This window comes from Canis lupus, chromosome 9 (genome assembly GCF_011100685.1).
Source record: "Canis lupus familiaris isolate Mischka breed German Shepherd chromosome 9, alternate assembly UU_Cfam_GSD_1.0, whole genome shotgun sequence".
Taxonomy (NCBI): Eukaryota; Metazoa; Chordata; class Mammalia; order Carnivora; family Canidae; genus Canis; species Canis lupus.
The window spans coordinates 56,050,860-56,074,984 of NC_049230.1; the positions used below are offsets into that span (position 1 = coordinate 56,050,860).

The 24,125-nt window shown below is 43.3% G+C and overlaps 1 protein-coding gene and 1 long non-coding RNA gene across 8 annotated transcripts in view; both read right to left on the bottom strand.

Moving 5' to 3' along the window:
* Positions 1-24,125, bottom strand: part of GARNL3 (GTPase activating Rap/RanGAP domain like 3) — a 146,765-nt gene that overhangs the window by 31,362 nt on the left and 91,278 nt on the right. For all 7 annotated transcript variants that reach the window (XM_038549297.1, XM_038549295.1, XM_038549296.1 and 4 more), the window contains 11 exons: positions 23,308-23,371; positions 21,231-21,257; positions 17,638-17,713; positions 16,864-16,962; positions 15,093-15,196; positions 11,161-11,269; positions 9,420-9,465; positions 8,474-8,580; positions 5,258-5,373; positions 3,290-3,394; positions 2,127-2,201 (listed from right to left, as the gene is read on the bottom strand). In XM_038549297.1, coding sequence (XP_038405225.1) covers positions 2,127-2,201; positions 3,290-3,394; positions 5,258-5,373; positions 8,474-8,580; positions 9,420-9,465; positions 11,161-11,269; positions 15,093-15,196; positions 16,864-16,962; positions 17,638-17,713; positions 21,231-21,257; positions 23,308-23,371 — 928 coding nt within the window. The remainder of the gene's footprint in view (positions 1-2,126; positions 2,202-3,289; positions 3,395-5,257; positions 5,374-8,473; positions 8,581-9,419; positions 9,466-11,160; positions 11,270-15,092; positions 15,197-16,863; positions 16,963-17,637; positions 17,714-21,230; positions 21,258-23,307; positions 23,372-24,125) is intronic.
* LOC111097496 lies at positions 9,472-11,154 on the bottom strand. Its single transcript, XR_005364958.1, has 3 exons — positions 10,912-11,154; positions 10,639-10,784; positions 9,472-9,958 (listed from the first exon to the last, which is right to left on the bottom strand). It is a non-coding gene; the product is annotated as an uncharacterized LOC111097496 (long non-coding RNA).

Here is a 24,125-nt window from a genome sequence, read left to right on the forward strand (position 1 = left end):
CTCAAACTGAATCTTCTAATTGCTAAGATGAGGCTCAGGCCCTTCTGAAAGATCACACAAAGAATGTGAAGACATTTTACAACCTGGAAAGGTCTACACAAGTGCAGGCCATTAATTGGAATGGTATTTCCCTAAGAAGATGTCTGGAAATTCTGACTTTGTGACTTTGAGCAGGAGGACATGAAAAAGCAAAGCCACTATAAATGCCAACTGGGAGACAGACACAGATGTCTGGGCATTTGGTAACACCAAGACATAAAAACCAACTCTTAATGACAAAATGTTCTCTGAGCAGAGAACACAAATTTAAAATACTTATGCTAAATAGTGGTTCTTAACCCAGAAGATTTAAGGGTCCTAGAGGATCCATAGAGAGCTTAAGGAGGTGTGTGTGTAACCCTGAAATTAGATTCAAAATGTTGTGTACATGTGCCATCTGTACATTTCAGTGGCCTAGTGTGTGTGTGTGTGTGTGTGTGTGTGTGTGTGAGGGGTGTGTGTGTGTGTCCACTGCTTTCGTGGGTTCTCAAAGGGGCAGGGGACTCCAGGTAGCCTGAGAACATCATGTATGAAGTGTCAGTATACTTAGACCTGATCCCACAGGGGCTCTCCACTCTAAGGACTGATGGTATTTGTCATTGTGCTGGACTCCCTTCTGCCACTTGGGGGACTTGGTGCAGACTCTGCAGGGCAAGAACGTGGCCTAAGTGCAGGACTCCTTGCTGGATCCTCTAAGAACATTAACACAGCTTATGAACTGATGGATGCCAAAGAGGTTGACAAAGCCTCTTCTTTGGAAATAAAATGCTCTGGGGAGCAGCATGTGGGACTCTGGCCTCTGTGGAGCCAACTGCACTGAAGTCCACGAGGGCCTCTAGGTCAGTGTTTCTCCAAGGAAGGCCTGTGGCCCACTGGTAGGTTATGAACTGATAGAACAAATGGAAGTTCTTTCTTTGCTGTTTCACCACTGAACAAGTTATATTTCCACAGACTTTCATTTTTACGTATGCCTAGGAAGTTCTTATCAAGAAGGTCACTAAATCTTGCTGGAATTTGGTATTTATAGAGCTCTTGGGAACACTGTGAATTTCACCATTCATACAAACAAGCCGATAGTGGGAATTAATGCAACCTTTGGAAAAGATACTTTGCCATCAATCTGGTCTTATTGGTTGTGGTTTTCTAGCATTAGTCGTATTTTGAGCTCATTGTTCCCCTGAAACCAGACTTTAAAGTGTGTAGGTTCTATAATTCAGATACAAAGCATATATACCTTTATAGTAAATGCATTTGTAATTCTTTTTGCTTTTATAATGGACACTTCTCTAGTAATGCACTGTCTGTGGGTTTGTTCCATTTAACTAACCTATATATATATTTGGAACACAGACATAATGAAGTAGATTTGTTTTATAATAAAAAATCATGCAAATAGTAAGTTCCTATGCAACTAGTTTATTGTTTGCTCTTCTCTTGTTGATTACCACCTATTTTTTTCTCCAAGAAAAGTGGAGACAAAAATAGATACACAGCCCACAGAACTTCTGGGGTGACTGAATGAACTACAGATTAAGCAGTGGTTTCCCAGCTGTGGTCCTCTGACCAGTGGCATCAGCCTTGCCTGGTAACTTGTTAGAAATACAGATTCTCTGGGCTCACTCCAGACTTATGAATCAGAAATTCAAAAGGGGGTGATTGTAGTATATACAAAAGCTTGGGAAACACGGCCCTAGAGCTTTGCTGAGTGCATCCGGGCACCCCATGAGAGCTTGTTAGAAATGCACAATCTTGACTACTCCCTAGAGCTATTGAATCAGAACATGCATTTGGTCAAGATGTCCAGGCCATGTATATGCACACAAGGCTGGAGGAACACCCCTCAGCCCCATGTGCCTGACCAGGCCCGGTCCAGCAGCTCTGCTTCACTTAAGCAGGCAAAGGCACACACATGGTATGGAAATTGGGGCTCTCACTAGATGCTGCTCAACTTTATCTGGGGCTTCCCCTGGGGACTCTGCAGCAGACAAGCTTGTCTTCCTCCTGTCCCACAAATCTCTAAGAATTGCAATAACTTCACTGATGACAAAGGACATTCATAAGGGAACCTGAGAGTATCATCAACTCACCTCTTTTTTACAGATCCCTGAAGCCACCAAGCTTGATGGAGCATCTCCTCTCACAATGGATTTCAGTTTTAGTGCCTTACAGAACAGAGATCTCTTTTAAAGTTTGTTATCAGACAGGAAAATAACAGCAGGTTCAACAGTTGTGATTTGCAAGAAGTTTTAAATAAAACAGGAGTAATTTTAGACTAAAGTTTTAGGTTCCCACACTTCCCTCTCACTGCAGCCAAGGAATGCTGCCAGCTGAATACGGTGAAGCCCTAATGACAATGTCCTAGCCCAAATGACCCCAAATGCCTATCATTTCAACTAATTGATATCTCAGTGCAGTGATTCCTACCCCAGGAAATGGAAAACTTGATGAGGCGAAATCTCTGAAAGCAGAGTCAGAGTGCCTTTAAACAAAGGACCCACATGGGAGAGCTCCTGTCACAATGTACCTGTTTGGGGCAAGTTACTTTTGCCCTTAAGCTTTCCTAGGTCACCCTGCTTTGTTCTCTCCTTTGGGTCAGAACCTTTAGCTGCAGCTGACAGCTCTTCTCCTCCTCTGTGTTGTGACAAGGGATCAGGATAGAAAGCTGTGTCACCTCCCAGAACTGAGACATATGGACGTCACGTGGGAGTGACACAAAGTGGCAATGATTTCCTCCAAAATCTGGAATAAGATGCTAAGTGGGAGCCTCCTAACTTTGAGGATTGCTTCCAGCCAGCGGAGTGGGAACTCAGGTCCACAGGGACGCCACCCTTCTGCACTTATTGCTGCCAGGGAGGAGGAGGAGGAGTTCAACATGCTTTTCCTATGTGGGCTTCTCACTCTTCAGAAAGTCCCCAGGAGGCAGGCAAATGGTATGTGCTCCCTTGACAAGAGGGAGCCCAGCCTGGGCCTTGTGGTCTCTTGCTTTGAGGTAGTGGCACTCCCTCTTCTGCAGAAGGCTTTGCTTCCACTCATACCCACAGAGAACCACGCCTATGTGGTTATCAAAAATCTTTTTTTGGGGGGGGGGTTTATCAAAAATCTTAATCGTGGTTTCCACAGTAATCCTGAGTGAAATTATAGAGCTCCCACAGGAGTACACAGGCATGAAATTCTTTGCAGGCAGGCCATCTGGTATGCATGGGGCTCATGACTGCACATCTTGCCAAAGAGGTTTCAGAATAAAACCCACCTGCCCTATTCTAACAAACTCTGCCTGGCGGGCCTCCTCTTTCTTCCGTGCGGACTTGGGTGATTCTGGTAAGACGTCACTAAAAGATCGTCTATTAAGCATGTTCTGAAAAAGAAAAACAAGTTATGAATTCCAAAAATCGTTGTCAAGTCTCATCCTTTGGCTTCTCCTTAACTAAATACAGACCTCTTTGTCCAAATGTTATTTTACTCCCACTTACTCCATAAGCATTTACGGAGCATCACTTAAATGCTGGGGTCTGTGCTAGATGCTAGGGGTAGAAGATCAACAGGTGGATAGCCAGTGCTGCATAATGGCTGAGAGCACAGCCTTTGAAATCAAGCACACCAGCAGCTCCAGGGCTTACTAGCTTCCAACAGTGTGATAGGGCCACACTATCACACAGCTCCAGGGATGCTGTTCTCCTAGAGTGACACCCTGGTACAAGGCAGGTGGAAGTCTATGTGAATGGTACCCCTGGAGCTGTGCAACTCTGTGGCCCTCTTGGTAACTTAGGACAAGTGTGTTAATTTCAGAGTTTCAGCATCTTTATGTTGCTAATACCTGTCTCCTAGGCATGTTATGAAGGCTACATGAGGAAGTGCGTGTAAGGTGCTGGGCACAGTGCTTAGGCACATACTCCATAAATGTTTGTTCTCTTCCAGCATATAGTCAGAGAATGGGAATGCTCATTCAGGCAGCAAGTACTGACTGTGCACCCACTAGTCTGGCAGATGTGGGGGTGTGATACACAGTCTCTGACCTTATTGGGCACAGTCTAATGGGGGAGACAGAACTGAGGAACTGATACATGATTGGCACATGGGAGAATGAAGGGGAAGTACATACAGTATCTGAGAGCATCTAACAGGGGGACATGGCTTCAACTGGGGGTTGGGGGAAAGCTGGCCTCAGGCATCCATGCTTCAGCTGGGACCTGAGGGGGGCATGGTGTCCTCACCTTGGAACCCTCTCTGCACCTCTACCTGACTTTAGGGGGGAAAAAAGGAATCGACAGATTAGTGATTATGGCTTGCTCATTAGCATCTTGGGGTTAGTTTGGCCTAATCCCTGTGAGTAGCTAGGGTATACTGGCCAGCCAGAAGTCAAGGGGTGCCTATAAAATGGTGGTGGTCACTGTACCCAAGGGAAAGGACCACACGAGCAGCAGCTCACCTTGATATTCTTCATCTCCCCACATAAGCACCTGAAACCCAATGCCTCATTTATTTACAAGCATCACTGGCAGTGCGTTTTGCTGGAGTTTATGAATGCAAGGAGTCTACAGGAATCTCCCCAATTATTCTGTACTTCCCTGTTAAAGGCAGGAAATACTTCTGAACAGCAATGCTTTTATGTGCATAGTGAGCCCATGGCACCTGGTGATCTCACACCAAGTATAGAGGCCTCTGAGGAACATGGGTGCCCCTAAAGACACCAAGGTGGTGCTGGGTCTCATCAGTGTGGAGATACCGTCAGCCTAGGGATTGTCTGGCACAAAGCAAATTTGCAGTAAATGTAAATGTTTATCTCAGTGTCTGTAGATGGAGCTAGCCAGTCAATCTCCAGAAATCCTTAAAAAGCTCCTGGTCTCTCTCCAAAATCCCCACTCTTGTCTGTCCACCAGCCCTATGGCACTGGTAATGTTGAGTAGTACCACCAAGGACAGTCACCCCAAAAAAGCACCCTCCAATGCTCCAGAAATTACTGACTGACACCATGGTGCCAAGCCTGCACCTCCATTTCCACAGGCCTATGATCTCTGAAAATCACTTTCCTGTGTATGGACATTTAACACTCTCTCGTGGTAACAATGAAAGAACAAATGTCAGCCATCTGGCCACAGTCTGGTGTTGACAGCAAGGATCGAGACAACTCCTTCGCCATTTGAACTGGGACTCATTGCTAGGACTTGTGTTCTCAACTCAAACCCATGAGAAGGAAAGAAGACCATGGACCCAGGGTTACCTTATGCAAGTCTGGCATCAAATCCTGGTATAAAGATCGAATCAACATATCCAGAGTACGTCGACGTTTCTGGGCAAATGTTGGGGTTTCCAAAGTGGCTTTTTCACCATTAATTACTAAAATAAATCAAGTTACAAAGTGAGTTACAAAAATTAACATGCTATTGAAGAATGTCCTTCTCAAAGAAACTCCTCAAAATGAATGCCACCCACTTTCCCAATACTGGTATTACCATTGGCGCTACCCTTCCTTCAAGGAAGATTGCTTAAAACCTCTCTAAATTTCTCTATACAAATCCATAGTCCATAGGTATGTCTGTCTTCCTTTTCCTGTTGGACTGCAAGCTTCCTGAGCAGAGGGTATATCTAATTACTTGAAGACCTAGTACCCACCAGACATGCCCCTATCTACTCTTTCTCCCTTCCCTTCCCTTCCCTTCCCTTCCCTTCCCTTCCCTTCCCTTCCCTTCCCTTCCCTTCCCTTCCCTTCCCTCCCCTCCCCTCCCCTCCCTTCCCCTCCCCTCCCCTCCCTTCCCCTTTCGCCTTCCCTTCCCTTTCCTTCCACCCATCCACCTAAACACATCCCTCTAATACATGGGCCAAAACACCAGGATGCCTGTCAACAGGATCAAATATATATTCACTACATTTTGTTAAGAAAAATAACAATTGCCTAACAGAGTACTGGGATTCTTACTCTAATGGAAGTTTCTTCTGGAAAAAAAAAAAAAAACCCTGGTGGTTAGTGTATTATAGATACTGCAGACTAAGAGTCAGTAAAGTGGAACATCCAGTTCCACATCAGAGCACAGAATAGGAAATGTGCAATAAGGGGGTTTGGAGCTTGAAGTCAAGACAGTTATGGGTTTGAACCCCAGCTATGCTGCCATATTCTTAAGTAAATTATTTAGCTTCTCGGGGCCTTATTTTTCTACTCTGTAAAACGGATGTAGCCATACTTCCTTATAGGGTCATTGTAAGAATTTAAATGATATAATACATATAAAGAGTTGACATGATAGTAGGCATATCAAACTGAATAAATATTAACTGTTATTTTTCTCATTGGAAGGGCCAAAGGATGGAGAGTGTTCACAGACTGAAAAATGAAGTTCTTGGGCCCATGCACCTCCTGGATAGGATCTGAGCGCTGGGGGCAAGCTGGGCTTGTTTGTGCCAAGACATCTCTTAAGGAATTTACACTGCATATGTTGTTTTTTTTAAGTTTTTAAACCCAAACTTAAAAACTTTATTTGAGAGAGAGACAGCATGAACAGGGGAGAGAGAGGAATAGGCTCCCTGCTGGGGAGAGCCAATGCTTTGGTGCTCAATCCCAGGACCCCGAGATCATGACCTGAGCTGAAGGCAGGCACTTAACCAACTGACCCATCCAGATGCCCCTAATCTGCATATGTTTAAAAGACATGCCCACTATTTACTGTAATCCTGTGACTGGGAATTTTTTGTTTGAGAATATTACTCAACCATTAGAAACGACAAATACCCACCATTTGCTTTGATGTGGATGGAACAGGAGGGTGTTATGCTGAGTGAAATAAGTCAATCGGAAAAGGACAGGCATTATATGGTCTCATTAATTTGGGGAATATAAAAATTAGTGAAAGGGAATAAAGGGAAAGGAGAGAGGATGAGTGAAAATATCAGTGAGAGTGACAAAACATGAGGGACACCTAACTCTGGGAAATGAACAAGGAGTAGTGGAAGGGGAGGTGGGCGGGGGGTTGGGGTGACAGGGTGATGAGCACTGAGGGGGGCACTTGGCAGGATGAGCACTGGGTGTTATGATAAATGTTGGCAAATTGAACTCCAATAAAAAAAAAAGAGTATTTTTTCCTTTGTACTCCAGAAAAAAAAAAATCCATTTTAAATGACCTGTTTCAGCCAAATAAGGGGAAAAAGTAAGAAATTTTGTCAAAATGCCACTTCCTGTTATCTTGGAGTTTCCCATCTGGCCTTCTTCCTCTCTCCTGCTTCATTCACTTTGAATTCAGAGACTTCAGATCCCTTGGCTTCTACCTTTTCTCTCAGTCCATCAACCCCTCCCGATCCTTCCTGCCTCCACAATCCATTCTTTCAATAACCCCCTTCACAGCCCAGAGCCTGAGTTCTTCCACTGTATTGACTGCATGTCTTCAATTATAGATCAAGCATTTGCTTCATTCCACCCAAGTGTCCAAGGGGGCTGCTCAGTCACTCTGTTGACTGGCTCCATTTGAATCAGCAGATACACCAATAATCTGGGTTCTTAGGTTGCTGAGTCATCTCTGATCATTATTCAAGGGCTCCATGCCTGCAGTGGCCCCATCCCTGCTATATATAGGCACTCTGCAAAGATGGCTTACCTCCTACCCCCTGCTTCCAACAGCCTCCTCATTTCTAGCTGCTGAACCCATTCTCTGCTGCTGACTCTTTGTTTCAGGTCTGTCTCTTGCTCTCTATCTGATCTTCTGGACTAGAAACACATGGACCCCCATTTTAAGACTCAGGCAAGTTCATATATAATTTCAGATTTCTGTCTTTGTTTGGAATATCTGGCAGCACTGGGCACATGCTCCTGAGTGGAGTTTGCAAGCTCAACTTGCAGCTATAATAACCGAGGGCTATTCTGGGGAAGGATGAGCTCTTGTGGTTAAGATGGGGGCTCAGGGTCAGGTATTTGGGTATTATTGGTGGAGCTGAAATGTATACTCACCAGCTAGTAAAGCCTGGATGGTCTGGTTTCCATATCATATCCATATTCTGTCAGTCTGTCTTCTCCCCTCCCCACCCCTCACACATATACACACTCGCTAACAACTCCCTTTTCCCTAAGTACATACCCACATAACCATCCTTTGTCCTGCCTGCTTCCCACTCTCTGACAAAGACACAGATACACACATAGCCAGAGATTCAGAAATGGCTATATGAGAACCCTGGGCAGCAAGGCACATTTGAGGCCCCTTATACTGTGAGCAAGGGAGTGTAGATAAACTTCAAGGCAGGTGGACAGCATGGTAGATACAGATTAGGACACAGGAGAAGATCTATATAACACTACCAGAAAACTGAATGTTTCACATGAAGAATTAACAGAATGTGGAATGGGACCAATGCTTAAACAATGAGATTTCTCTTATACAGCATCCTCAGAGAACCTGAAGAAATATATTCTGATGTAGAACAAGTTGCAAAAAAATTCAAAATAGAAACTTACACTTCACTAGCAAAAAGTCCCTGAATTCCTGGTGGTCTGTAAACACCGGTGGGGATGGCAAGGGGGGGCCAAAGAGTGGTACACTTTCTTCTGAAAATATTTTCAGCCTATATAAAGAACATTTCAGAATTATTTGTTTTTTCTTCAAAGACTGCTATGATCTTACATTCGTTCAGTTGCATATGTGGTATGTCAAGAATAGTCATTCCATAGAAGGAGTGCTGTCTCTGAGCTGCCAGAGGTTTAGCCACTGTGCAGCTCTCCCATGTGCTTTAGGGAAGAGGTCAAGCCTTTCTGCATCCTTAGTGGTCCAACCTACCAAGCCGTTGGCAAGGTCAAGAACACTAGGAATAATAGCAAAGGCCACCATTGAGTATCCCATGCATACGAGGCAGCATACTTGGTATTTTAAGACATAGCATCAACCAATTCTCATCAACCTGCCAAGGTAGTAGCATTATATTCTGTGCTACAGATGCAGCCTGTGACTCTGAGAAGATAAACACTTTTTTTTCAAAACCACAAAGTTAGTAAGTGATAGACCTGAGATTCCACCCAGATCTATTTAGGTCAAAGTTCACACTTTTTTCACAACATCATGATATCCTTTTAACAGATTAATTTTTGAGGACAGAGGGATAAGTGGACCAGGACATAGCTTAGGAAATGGGGTACTCTGGTCAAGATCAAACATACCAAATTTGTGCCCATTTTAGAGTATAATAAAATTCCAAACTCACCCTGAACTTTGGGTTTATTACATACAGCAATACTATATGGAACAAGCTTTTCCCAAAGATGATGGCCTTGAAGAAAGTTCTGGTGGGTGAGGACACTTGTATCATATCAATCACCAATATATGTATCAAGAGTCATCAAAAGAGTGCCAAATTAACAAGTAAACATGAGAATTAGAACAAGCAACCAAGAGAAAGTCATCACCTACCTGTAATTGTCATTTTGTTGATCATACCTCACTAAGGCAAAAATATCTGTGGTGATGGTTAAGGAAATTAATCAACAACTCCAATGCTCACTGTCAATAGCTTATGCCTTGAAATCTCTTATGCAGAATCATCCTAGACCTGTACTTTTGGCTCACTCGTAGGTTGAGATGGTGCCTTGACTTCTTTAAAAGAGACAGCTCAAGAAGACAAAGGTCAACCTCTGTGTGCTCATCCTTTGGGGAAAGAGTTTAGTCTCTCGATCCATCAGAAAAGCAATATAAATATATCTATTATGCAACTAAGCAGCCAACAAAACAAAAAGATCAATTCTTTTGCTTGGAAATAGAAAATATCCCAATACGAAACTAGACATACATTTCCTCTCACCCATTTTGAAAATAAAAGCAATTTAAATGTTTCCACTACATACCTTCCTTCTCCTTCTGGCTTTGATAGACAAAACAAACCAAAACAAACCAATGCAGTTGATGGCAACCTCTCAGCAGAATCTACTTTGCTTGTGTCAGGTGTGTTGAATCTAAAATGGTACCAAACCATGGTTAGCTCTCTTTTTTCTAGTCCTCCTCCACCCCTGCCAGCTCCCACCCTCAGCTACCCACTGCAAGGGCTAAAAGGCCATCAGTCCCTCAAAGTGTTTCCATTCCTGGACTCAAAGGAAAGATTCTGCATCAACTTTCTGCTGTCCCTTTCCAGAAATAAATGTGTCAAGGCCCAAATCTAAAAGTTACAACTAAAGGAAATTCTAAAAATAATGACTGCCTCTTGGTTGCTTAAAGAGCCACCTGCTTTGCCTCTCTGCATGGTACCTGGAGAAAACTTCTGTTTTACAAGAAGAAAAGGGGAAAGAGCTACCCTAAATCCCAGGGAATGGAGAAATAGATCACTTAATGAGCAAGGATGCGAGCAAAAACAATTATTATTCAAGTGTAGATACATACATGTTTTCTTCCCTGCTCTCATGGAAGAAATCTGGCCATTCCCCACTTTTAAAAACTTGCATGCTATATTGTTAGGTTACAATGAATAAGCCAAAGCATGCAAAGCAATCTACTTCCAGGTGTGACAGGTCACAATGGTCCTGTCTCTCAACATTTTTACTGGAGTCTGCAGGGAACATGAAGAGCTAGACCAGAGTTTATTCTGAAAATGCCTATTAGCTGCCTTTTATCTACAATATACAACCTGTAGAGGTACCACCTTTGGGACTCACTGTTGTGGCCCATGATCCAAAGCAACAGGGCCATGATGGCATCTGTTGGGTGGCCAACCTTATGGCCTGTGCCTGTCTGAGCTGAGCTTGGACATTATAGAGAATTTCAGCAGGACTCTTCCAGCAGTATGAGCTAAACAGGGATTTGAAGAAGCAGAGGGAAAAGTGAATAAAAATATGATTAATTCCATCATTTCTTAAATTTCAAGCAGTAATGCAGTAGTGATCACCAGGGTTTAGAATCAACAAAGAAACATTACCTGAGGAAAGGAAAGATATTCTAGAAGCTAAGAATTCTCTGGGAATGAATCCATCTATTATTCCAATGGATGGAGAAAGATGAGGGCAGAAAACCCCAAGGGAAAAACCCAGAGTAGTGGCTCTAAAAATCTGGTGATGCAAAACAACCACGACAAGCAAGTCAACTGTCAGGTTTGTTTTGAGGGTCACTTTAGTCTCATGAGGCTGACCAATAGCTTGCTAAACTTGTTCACAAAGGTCCAGGATACGTGTAAAGTGGGAGCGGATCATGGAAGGCTTAAAGGCAGGAGAAGGCTCCTCTCCCTCCTGGAACACAATGGTGACGATGTCATTTCCAATGTGGCGCTTCCTCTCCACCTGGATGGAAGCATAAGTAACATCACCAAGGAGGTCATCCATACATGGCAGATTCACAAGGTTCAAAACACTAATGTAATGTGTCAAACCACAATGATCACAGAACCCCGCACTTCCGCCATCTTTGACTTTTTGCCTCCCGTGTTCTACCAGTCCAGCCTCCAGGCTCTCCTATACATCTCCTCTGCTCCCTGCCCAATGCAGATCTGCATCTCCTCTTGTCTCCCCTTCTGTGGCAGCCTCCTAACTAGCCTCCTTGCCTCCAACATCTTGATTTTGCTGCTCTGATTGTGTCCACGTTTGCTTCTACTTCGTCTCCCTAGACCGGCATTCAAGGCCCTCAGACAAGAGGCAGTACATCAGAATTTCCTGGGGGTGGGGCTCAAACATGTAGATATTTATAAATGCCTTAGCTAGTTCTGAAAGATGTACCTGATGAGGAAAATGGGCTTACTTAATCTGACCTCAGCTGATCTTTCAAAATGATCTCTTAGATCTATTGTAAGCAAATTTTCTTCTGTAAAGGGCCAGGTAGTAAATATTTTCAGTTTTGTAGCTCATGTTGTCGGTTTACAATCAATGGCTCTGCTGTTGTAGTATAAAAGCTGCTATAGGCGACACATAAATGGGTAGGCATGGCTGGTGTTTCAATAACACTTTATTTAACAAAATAGGCAGTATATGAGATTTATCCCATGCTCCATTGTTTGCCAACCCCATTCTAGACCTTTGCTTAATTGGCCAAACAGAATGATTCACTATTTGTGGATCTCCAGTGTTTCCTGTTCTACACTGTAAGCTCCTGGAGAACAGGATCCCTGTTGGATTCATATTATTGTTCCCTTTTTGCAAATGCAGAAATGAAGGTTTGGAGAGTTCTAATAATTTAAATTCAACTTAATTCAGTAAGTCATTATTTTGGCATTGATTTCTTGGCTGTGACATGGAAAGCACACTCAACAAAAGGAAAAAAATGAGATAAATTGGACTATATCAAGATTGAAAGCTTTTGCGCATTAAAGGATACCACCGACAAAAGGCAGCCCACAGAATGGAGGAAATATTTGCAAACTGTATATCTGATAAGGGATTATATCCAGAATATATAAAGAACTCCTGCAACTCAACAAGTCAAATAACTTGATTAAAAAATGGGCACAGGTGTTGAATAAACATTTCTCCAAAGGTGATGTGATAAACACATGAGAAGATGCTCCATATCGCTGATCAAAACCACAATGAGCTGCCACTTCACACCCATTAGGAGAACTATTACAAAACAAAACAAAACAAAAAAAAACAAAATAAAACAAAACACACCAAAAAACCCCCCCCACTAATAATAACAAGTGCTGTTGGGGATGTGGAGAAAGTAAAACCCTGGAGCACTGCTGGTAGGAATACAGAATGGGGCAGCTGCTGTGGAGAGTTGCATGCTGGCTTTCCAAACACTAAAACATGGGATTACCACATGACCCAGCGATTCCTCTGAGATAAGAAAGGCTGCAGGAGAGTAAGGCTTCAGTCCTGGACATGTTAGATTTGAGGCATATCTTCCAGGAGGGTATTGAGAAGAAGGCTGCACAGCTGAGTCTGGACTTCTGCAGGGAGGTCTGGCTGGACATGTAAAGTTGGGTGTTGCTGGCATATAAAAGCTCTCTAAAGCCCTGAGACTGGGGGAGATCATTGAGCGAGTGAATGAGAGTAGCAGAGGAGACAAGAGGCAAGAGCAGTGTCCTGGGCCAGGCAAAGCTCCCCATGCACCCAAGATCACAGTGCTAGTTCTTGGCAGAGCTAGGACTGGGTCTAGATGGGCTGCTTGCATCTGGTACTTGATGCTGTCCTCAGGGCCCGGGACTGGGAGACCAGGCAGTGTTAGTGGTGCGGGCCAACACAGGGTGTTAGGAGGAAGGTGAGGTCCCAGAGAGGCAAATATCAATACTTGCCCCCCATTAAAGTTTGGTTCAGTGACAGAGGAGAGAGGTGGAAGTCATGGAAATACTGGAGCCTACAAACTCTATGAGAATTGGTTTCTTTATGTCAGATTTGGGATACAGCTCAGACGGTCCCACTTGTGTTCTCGATGTTAGGAGGTCCAAAGATTTTATGATCCAGGCTGGCCTTCACCTTTTCGTCTGTTATGTTGAGTCCTCAAGGTACAGAGAGAAGCTCATAGTCAGGGTTCCTTCTCTGCTCTGCCATGATGGGGTGCACTGAAGGCTCACTAGCATCCTGTGTTTGTCTCTCTTCCCACCTACATGATCTTCCCGGTGATAGAGACAAGTTTTTCTTTTTCTCCTATCTACTGATGCCGGGCAGGTGGAGGACCCAAGTGCTACCCACTGAGACAACCAAGATGTTAAAGACACCAGGGTCCATCTGGGGACATTTCAGTGCTGCTGGCCTTAACATACGAACAGCCTCTCAAAGAGATAAGGTTAAAGACCTCTGAGTTGGGCAAAGGTTGAGCTGTCACATTCTTTCCTTCTGTCTCTCTAGCTAATGCCCCTAATCTGTCATGAGACATGGGCAGTTTTGGTGATTGTACAGGGCTGAAAAGGTTGGAGTGGGAGGAGAAGGAAGATTGCAAAACACTTCCGTGGAGGTTCTGTGATATTATTGTTGAGCTGTAAGAGATCAATACAATTCATGATGACTGGGAAGGCCAGCCCGGCCCCTCTTCTACACAAGATCCTCAGGTCCTAAGGGATTTAGCTCTGACAGTAATTTAGGCTCCCTTAATCATGCAAAGGAAGATGCCTTGAAGAAAGTGACAGCCACTAAGCAGTCTTCCTGGGCCAGGACACTTCCTGTTTCCATCTGACTTTTCCCAGAGTGAGCCCTCTAAAACCAGAACAAGGTTAAAACCTCCAGTGGGTCTCCAATGCCTGTGGGACAAATCCACCAACTCCTTACTCCAGGCTGGAAACCATCCAATGGTATCAGCCCTTCCTGCCCCCCACCTTGGCCCCCCACCACATTCCTGAAGCACCTTATTATCTCACGACTGGAATACCACATTTTAGCCCACTGGTCTGCCTTGTGTCTTTCCCTCTTATCGCAGTTTGTTGAAATAAGATTTATATGTGCTCAGAAAAAAGCCTTCTTAGCCCATCACATACCCTGTCGAGATTCCTGTTTCTCACAAATCTTTGCTGACCAGTTGTCCATTCATGTTTGTGATATTTATTCATATAGATGCCTTCAGTGTATAAAAAAGGGATAAGATGCTAATAAAAGTTAAGTGGACTCCCCCAAATCCTTCAAAAGCCAGCAGCATATGTCTTTGTTGGGTCTAAATTCCCACAAGTTGGAAATTCTTCTCCTGGAAATGGCCAGTCTCTGGGGTGAGGATTGTCTCAGGGATTTTTTCCCCTAACATGGCACAGCACGTGCAGACACCCGGTGTTAACCTCCTGTGTTAACCTGAAACATGCTTGCCAACAATCCTGGGTAGCTTTTGATGAGATACCAGGCACATGGAGAGAAGACACAGAGAAAAGGCAATGTCCATGCAAAAACAGTTTCTTGAATCTATAAAACCATACTCATGTGTGCAAATACACAGACATGTATGTGCACTATTATCTCTGATCCTTTATTTAAGGGGACAGCATCAATGAGGGTAGTTCTTCTCAAGGCTTGTTGACAGTTCAAATATACAGGCTGTAAATAACATCTCTACATTGGTACCTGGGGTCCAGCTCATATATTAACATACACAGTTTCTAATGCTATGAAACCAGAGCGATGATGCTTTCTCCACACTGAGGTCACTATTTGATGGTTTGTGTGTTCTCAAAGAGCCTGTGTTCACACATACCTGCTGTTTGTTCTCTTTGGAATATGGCAACATGGTGGAAACGTGGAACATGATCTCATGCCCTTGGTATACAGTATAAACTGAATGTACCCCTGTGGTATCATCTGTAAGATATAAACATGCATTTAGTAGGCACAGAGAATTCTGAGACCCTAAGGAAATAGTCATTATTTGGAGGCTAGGGAATATAGCATACAGTTAATACATTCCCAAAGATCATTCTGGATTATCCAACCGAGTGGAACCAACAGCATGGCTCACTCTCCAACTGATACAAGGCTCCTGCCCATGTGGAGAGCCCTCTTCCTCCTCACTCTAAGCTCACTAGCTGTCTGATTCATGTAGAAGTCTGAGCTAAAAAGGAGAAGGAGCTATATAATTCCTTGCCTTCCAGTTACTGCTGGTATACAGGACAAAATTAACACAAGACAATGTACAAATAATTACTACATCTGTAAAACAAAGCACGTACTCTCACTGGCAGATGTTATAGTGGCTGAAAGCATGGGCTTTGGAGTTAGGCAGACCTGGGTTCAAGTTCTCAGCTATGTTCCTTTTTTTTTTTTTTTTTTAAGTTTTTATTTATCCATTCGAGAGAGAGAGAGAAAGAGAGGCAGAGACACAGGCAGAGGGAGAAGCAGGCTTCATGCAGGAAGCCCGATGTGGAACTCGATGCTGGGTCTCTGGGGTCACGCCCTGGGCTAAAGGCAGGTGCTAAACCGCTGAGCCATCCAGGCGTCACAGCTATGTTCCTTTTGACGAGTCACCTCAACTTTCTTGGAGCATCAGTTTCTTAATTTGAAAATGGGGATAAAATTGGTATCTAACCCATAGGGATGCTTACAAGATTATAGTTGTCAAGTGCTTGGTACAGTGCCTAGCCATAGCAAGGGTCAGCAATGGGGGGTTGTGACCATGACAGAGAAGCTGGGTATTGGCAATGGGGCTGGTGACCTTGCTACCCTTGCAGGTTTACCAGGAGCTCTTGCACCTTGTTGAACTGTTCCCCACACAGCAGCCAGGAAGTTTGGCTTGAAGGGGCAATATCATCCCACCACACCTCTACTTAAAACCCATTTGTGATATCCTGTTCCATTTACCATAAAATCCAAAATTATTCATGTCAACTCAAACTCATGGGATCATACCCTCCTCTTCTCCAGCTCATCTGCCATAAAGATGTTCTCTTAGTTTCTAGAACATATCAGGGTCTTTCCTGACTCAAGGACTTCACAAATGTTCTCTTGCTTAGAATTCTCTTCTCCCCTCAAGACTCCAGTTACTCCTCCTCATTCCCTTGGGGAAGCCTTCTCTCATTCCCCAGGTTAGACAAAATGCCCCCATGGCACTCTGTACTTTTTCTTCTTTGTTTCTTCCAGTACTTTACTGAGGTATTTGGTAATTCCCTGTTTGATGTCTGTGTTACCCACTAGACTAGAAGCTCCTAGAAAGGCAGGGACCATATTGGTTTATCCACTGCTACATTCCTGGAGCCTCACACAGCCCTGGCACACAGAGGCGCTCAGCAGTAAGTATTCGTAGGCAGACCATGGTCTGCCACACCAAGGGACTGTGAGGGCTGACTTAGTCTTATGAAACTTAGTGGAGCCCCCAAATGTGTCCAGCCATCCTGTGTCAGACTGGGTGTGAAGCCCTTCTTATCCTCTCCAGTCCATCCCTTCCCTCATTTTGGGTATAAATTCAAGTCAGATCAGACTGGCTGATAGGAGTCACACAAATGACAAGAGAAGAGATCAGGAAGCGAGCTTACTTTTGGTGTCCAGACCGCCACGGTAGCCTGTCCAGCCCTTTAGGGTGATTTTGTCACCCAGAAGATTCAAAAATTTTTGAAAAGCGTCACTTCCAATTTCTGTAGGAAGAGGTAAAGTAGGAAGAAAGTACAGAATCAGCATATCTTCATTTTCTAACTATACACTGAAATCACTTGAACATAAACTAGGCTCTGTAGATGTGTGCAGCAGACAAACAGAACACAGAGGTCACACTTTCTTCTTGGGAGACCACACAGTAGTTTCCACGATTCCAAGGAAAGGACAGCCACAGAATCAGACTGACCGACCTTCCCACTGCCAGTCTGGGATCACAAGGGTTTAGTATTGTAGAAATGAAAACACTGTCACTGCTTCCATTAATAATGAACAGGTATCTAACATGAAAAGTGCTAAAGAACAGGACAATGACATCATTTTATCATTCTCCCAACCACAAAAATCCAAGAACAACCTTCCTTTGCTCTTGGGACTATGATGTAGAACCAAATTCTTCACCTCCCATGTCACTTTCTGGTTAGACTCCCTCTTGGGCACTGCTGCCTGGCATAAGTTCGGTGACCAATAAATATTTGTCAAATAAATGAAACTGGGCAACAACTGCCCTACAAAGTTTACTCGAAAACTTACTCTAAAATTTCATAAAACAACTGGCTGTTTCTTTGTATTAAAGACTCAACAGGTAAGGTCAGTTTGGATTGTCAAAACCATGGCAAGGCAGAACAGGGTCTTGGCACAAATTAGTGGGTACTTACCATTGCTGAGCATCTCATCATCTGTGAGCTGCCCATCTTTGGCAAAGAGAACCCCAAACTTGAAATTCACAGAGCCCTTACAATAAGACAACAAAAGGTGTTGAATGTAACTTTATCATCAGAACACATACAGTTATGAGATGTGCTGTTCATTCCTTCAGTGACCAGGATGGATACTTGGGGCATTACTTCCTCTCTTCCATCTCCACTTTGACCAGTATCAACATCCTTTCTTTCTATAAGTTTTTATACCTTACAGTGGAAACTCAGTTTTTAGGTGAGTTAATTCATTTGTAACTTCATTACTAATGGCTTTTGCATGATGCCAGGTCCATTCTGTGGTGAAACATCACTCAAATAGCCAGTGGGAGCTCACAGGACCAGTGCTATGTTCTGATCAGTTAACGCAGGAGGGCTCAACATAATTCAAAACTGAACGCAACAATCTTAGGCTGATATCGTGTGGGCTCTTAGGAACAGAAATGGAAAATGTAGGCAATTTATTCTATAAAGGCTCGTTTTCCCCATTTCTTAAAGATATTTAATCCTAAAATGTTACAAAACAGATGTGTGGGGGAGAAGGAAGGAAATCAGGAAGTAGCTAGTACAAACGTTCAGTCTACGACCGTCGACTTTAAACACTAGATTAAAATCAGATCCTGGGACACCTGGGTTGCTCAGTGGTTGAGTGTCTGCCTTTGGCTCAGGTCGTGATCCCGGGGTCCTGGGATCGAGTCCTGCATCAGGCTCCCTGTGGGGAGCCTGCTTCTCCCTCTGCCTGTGTCTCTGTCTCTCTCTCTCATTAGTAAATAAATAAAAAATCTTTTTAAAAAATCAGATCCAGTGGGAACAATAAATGCCAAATGCAAGATATCAGTTTCAATAGGAAGAGAGAGGAAGGAAATCAGGTGCCTCAACAGTACTTAGAATATTTTTTTCCTTAAGTTGGATAACCCGTTTATAGGTCTTCATATTATTCTCCATTTTCTTGTATATCTGAAATATTTCATAATAACATAAAATCTGAGGTTGAAGAGAATCAACTTTTGGAAGGTTGTTTGAACTCCTCCCACCTAGATAAGGGAGTTCTTGGTGGTCAATTAAGGGGTAGGCTAGGAACAAAGGTGTTTAAAACCTCGGCCAGGGACACCTGGGTGGCTCAATGGTTGAGTGCCTGCCTTCAGCTCAGGGCGTGATCCTGGGGCCTGGGGATTGAATCCTGCATTGGGTTCCCTGGGAGGAGCCTGCTTCTCTCTCTGCCTGTGTCTCTGCCTCTTTCTGTGTCTCTCTCATGAATAAATAAATAAAAACCTTAAAAAAAAATTTTTATGATTCACATGTTCCTACGCTTCTCTCACTGTCTCCCTGCATGTTGTAGCCTGGGGTGGCTCTCCATGCAGTGGACAAATAAAACTTGGCTTTCAGGACACCAACAACACTTTATAAAATCACCAACCCTTAGGGACATGGCTAGTGCTGTTTATTATTTTTTTTCCCTGCTCATCTTTGCAGCTGATAGTTTATCACTATAATTGGGTGGAATGAGGATAAATGCTCCAAGCTGAGAAGCTGGCAGTATTAAGCAGAAGTGCCTCCACCACATTGTCTCAGGGAAGCTCTAAAGGTTACCACTGCTCACATCGCTTCAAACGCATTGTAATGAGTGCTTTTTTTTTTTTTTAAGATTTTATTTATTTTATTTGAGAGAGAGAGAGAGAGAGAAAGAGTGGGTAGGGAGAGCAGAGGGAGAGACACTCTCAAGCAGACTCTGGATTCAGCGTGGAGCCCATTGCAGAGCTCAATCCCAAGACCTTGAGATCATGACCTGAGCTGAAACCAAGTGCGGACTTAACTGACTGAGCCACCCAGGCGGCCTGTAACTAGTGCTCTTGTAGCTTCAAGCAATATCCCTTTAGTAAGGAGATACAATTGAGAAATAAAGAGATCAGCTATTTATTTTTCAAAACTTGGGAGATCCAAAAAAGAAATGTGAGAAGATAGACAAGTTCACAGGGGTTGTGCAAGGGAGGGTGGGAGAGGTTTCGGTGGGGAGCTTTCACATTTTCCATTTCTAAATTTCTGCAGGGGCTGTCAGAGCAGACATGTGTGTGCACTCTGTGGGGGCTCAGTAAATATATACAGATTAATGACTAGAATAGTTTTGAGACACAAACACTCTCTGCAGTGTAATCCTAATTTTATATAAAATATAACAAACACATATGCCAAAATGTGGTAATATACTGGTAGTGGTTTACTCTGTGATTTTAGGGGATATTTTCCTTTAATCTTTTGTGCATTTCTTCATTTTTTAAATGTATATTACTTTCATTTTTTGCCTTCTACAATTATACATGGAGTTCATTAATTCTGTCACCACAAGCATGATTCATTCATGGATAATACATAGATAAAAACATGGACATCTCTGTTTGCCAGTGCTCTGCAGCAGCTCACACTACATCCCCACTGCCTTGCATGAAGTAACTCCTGCCAACAATCTGGGGTGCATCATTTCAGCTCCTTTGCATGTACATTGATATGTTCAGGAATCAGCTGAGATGTTGCTGCCTCAGACGAACCTATTCTGTTCAATGTAAAAACCCTACTCCTTCCCCTATATTGTCTCCTTGTTTTATTTTCCTTGCAGCTCTTGGGGCTATCCACATTACCATGTTTATGTTTGCTTGCTTGTATAGTCTGTCTTACCTCACCAGACTATAAGCTCCATGAAGGGACCTTGTCTTGCTTGTCAATGTATTCCCAAAGCCACAAACAGTACATGGTACACACATGGTCAGGGGTGACCTGACTTGACATTTAAAAAGGACCATTCGGATGCTACATGAGAAACAGAACAGAGTGGAAGCGGAAAGTTGGAGACTCTGTAGTGTAGGCGAGAGATGATGGGATGGCGTCAAGGGATGAGAGCAGTCGTGGTGGAAACTTTGAGAAATGTTTGAATTAGATGTATATTTTGAAGAAATCATCACAAGATGTGCTGAAGGATTAGGTGTAGAGTGTGAGAGAAAGAGAGGTGTTAAGGATTTTTCCAAGTTTGGCTGGAGCAACGGGACAAATGATATGACCATTTACGGAGAGCTACGACATGCAAAAGCTACAACTTAAGGACCTGATTGCCTTTGATGGCATTTTTATTATTTCCCTGTGTTAGTTACATCCTTAGAAAACTCAACACATATTTTAAAGGTGGGGCAATAGGGAATGGAGATGTACAAATAAATATGGAGTCAGTAAATTGAGTGTGCTAATAAAGCACAAATGCCCTCTCTTTGACTTAAAGAAAATTAAGACCTCATGACTCGCCCTGATTAGGAGGCTACAATTTGAATATTTCCAAGCAGATTTAAGTAGCTTGTGTTTATATTTTTACAGCTAGCTATATACAAAGTCCTGAAACTGACCTTGAAAACAACATGTCGGTCAAGTCTTTCAGTGACCATAAGTGCAGTGGGCAAATCCATGCCGAGGTGTGAGTGAAAGAAAAGGTCATGGTGGTGGCCAAGGGAGAAGCACATTTAGGAACACAGAGGGAGAACGTAGCAGGGACAATGTCTCAGAAAATTACTTACCTCTTGCTCTTCAAGAACCAGCAAGTCCTGTCAAACCAAAATTTGAAAGTTATATCCATGCTTAACAGGGATGATTTTATTCTGATTTTCTGTGAAAGCCAAGCTTCCATCTGTGTACACTGTTCCCCACCCCCACCTCACCCAGAAGTGCTTAAAATAGTCCAGTTTAGTTGTACAGATTTTTGTAGAATACCTGGTCATCTAGGAAAGTCACATTATAGCACAGCTATCTGCAAACAAAGATGATATACAGCAACAGGAAGAAATACGGAGACATCCAGATTTCTCTATTTAAAGCTAGCTTATCTCACATTGCTTCTGGAAAGATTTTGGCCAAGAAAAATATAACTCTAGTATAGCAGCCAGAGACAGATGAGGAACGTTTTTAAATAGCATCAGCCACCTTCCCACTTGGTGGGAAGATGCTTTCTTTAGAATGCAGTTTATTTTCTAGATTTTTTGGATCTGAGACCTTTTCCTTCCTCCTCTCCCTATCACCTGTGGCTCGGGGCCCCCTCAGATACACCTACAGAAAGCTGGTGGCAGCAATGCAACCAGCACTACCAGGGAGCACATGCAAGTGCACACTCACACACCCAGAATGGAGCAAGATCGCGTGGGAAGCCCCTTGTTTGGGTAGAGAGTCAAAACACAGATGTCAGGAAAGCTGAAGGTGTCTTTTGTTTGGTGAAAGCCAGGCACAGAGTTAGGATATAAAGAGGCATAAGGTTGCCATAACTGGTTTTCTCATCCTTTTTGATTCTGTAGAAGAGGGGAAGCAGACAGGGATGCCTGGACAGACCTGAAATCCACTGAGGGCACATGCTCAGTGGCAGGATGCAGAAAGAAGCATCCCAGGGGCTCCAAGCATTTTAGAGCCTATGTCTGGTGGTCCCATCCAGGCTCTAAGAAGGAAGGGATTAAGAATATGATCATCTGTACAGATGAAGTAATAAAGGCACACAGGCAGTAGCATATTTATAATTCTAAGTTGTTTTAAAATTAGCTAACAAGAGTTAGTTTTGAGCATCTAGTATTTCAAGTTGCTTAAAGTTTAACCAAACAACACCCATTTTGGCCTCAGTTCTTTCCGGGGTTGAGTCAGGGTACGGATACTATTTTAAACATTGAATTAAAACCGAAGATATGGGAATTCACAACACTGTGTATTTGGGGTAAGCTTAGAACCAATAACTTTATTTTGAAAGTGAACTATTTTAAAGGCATGCAAGCAAAAGCTGCTCATGCTCCTATCTATCCTCTCCATACCTTCTAAGTTATTTCCCTGAAAAGCAGACTTAAGCATGATGCTCCTCCACTTAAGGACTCCACAGGCTCCCTGCTGCCTCCTGGATAGAATTCGAACCTGCCTCTCCAGCCTCTTCCCTACTGCCTGGCCCTGGCATACCCAACTCCTGGAAACTCAGCTCTGACACATTGCTGGCACTATGTCATAGCTGCCTGTGTAAGTTTCAAGGGGGAGAATTTCGAAGCTCAATTGATTGCAATGAGACAAAAGTTTGGTTGAGATTTTTCTGATGGCCTTTTATCTAGATTATGACTCCAATTTTTTTCCTCCCAAGGCAGATGGCTTTCCCTTCACAGTAAGTCTTGAGAAAACAGGATGGATTCTGGATACCTTCTATTCTCTATGGTACCCTGCAGTGTTCTAGGTGAATTAGAGTGCAATAAGTACATTTTGTGCTTTACTCTGTAAGGAAAATCTTATATTCCATACAATTCTACAACACTCAATAAAAAGACTGGCTTTTCAGCCACTAAGGTCCTTCTAAACATATACTCTTTCGGTTCATGGATCAAGGACCATAGAGTTCAGTGGTTCTCAGTTGTGGCTATGCCTCAGAATCACTCATGCAACTTTTGAAAAAATGCAGATTCCCACCCCCACCTGACAAATCAGAATCTCAGCTGTGAGATTCTTTATGATAATTGCTTTCAAAGCCCCATAGCCTTTCTGATTAGGCTCATACCTGAGGCTAAGAAACTGATGTGCTGTCCATGCTAATCTAACACTGTGATCAAAGAGATACCATGATGAGGCATAACATTCTGTTACCTTTTGGATCTCGGGATGAAAAATTTCCCTGGGGCCTTTCTCAAATTTGTCCAGGTTCATGGCACTGAAATAGAAAGGACAGAGTGAGCCACATCATGGTGGAAACTCAATGTGGAGCAAGTCTCAATGTTTCAGAGAAACTAAATATTATATCCCCTAGAAAAATTACGGCTGGATTCCCTGGAGGGCCTGACACACAGAAGATCAGTGATCACCCCGAGCGCTCAATGAATGAATGCATGGAGTAACCAAACTACTGTACTGTACTTTACTTATCTAACTGTCCTGTGATGATACTCATCTAATAGGACAGGAAAGGAGCAAACAGGAGTGTGTGTTTCAGGCAACCTGACTAACCTTCGAGATTCTTACTTTTATCAAAAAAGTGGTTCATTGACATTTACATAGCAATTAATGATAAAATGAAATGTAAGTAAGACCATCTGGTGTTTCTTTCTTCTTTTGGCAATTCCTCTGCCACTCAGGGCAAACTGAGTTCTTTCATGTTCTACTTTGGACAAGCAATGTCAACCTCCTTGGGCTTAAGTTCCTCTAGAGGAAAAGCAGGGAGCTGAATGGCACCATACCAAAGGCCCCTTTCATCTAAGATTCCCAAACTTGTAAGGAAAGGCAAACATAATAGCTGGTATTTATTTATTTATTTTTAAAGATTTTATTTATTTATTCATGAGAGAGAGAGAGAGAGAGAGAGAGAGAGAAACAGAGACATAGGCAGAGGGAGAAGCAGGCTCCATGCAGGGAGCCCGATGTGGGACTCGATATCCAGGACTCCAGCATCATGCCCTGAGCCGGAAGGC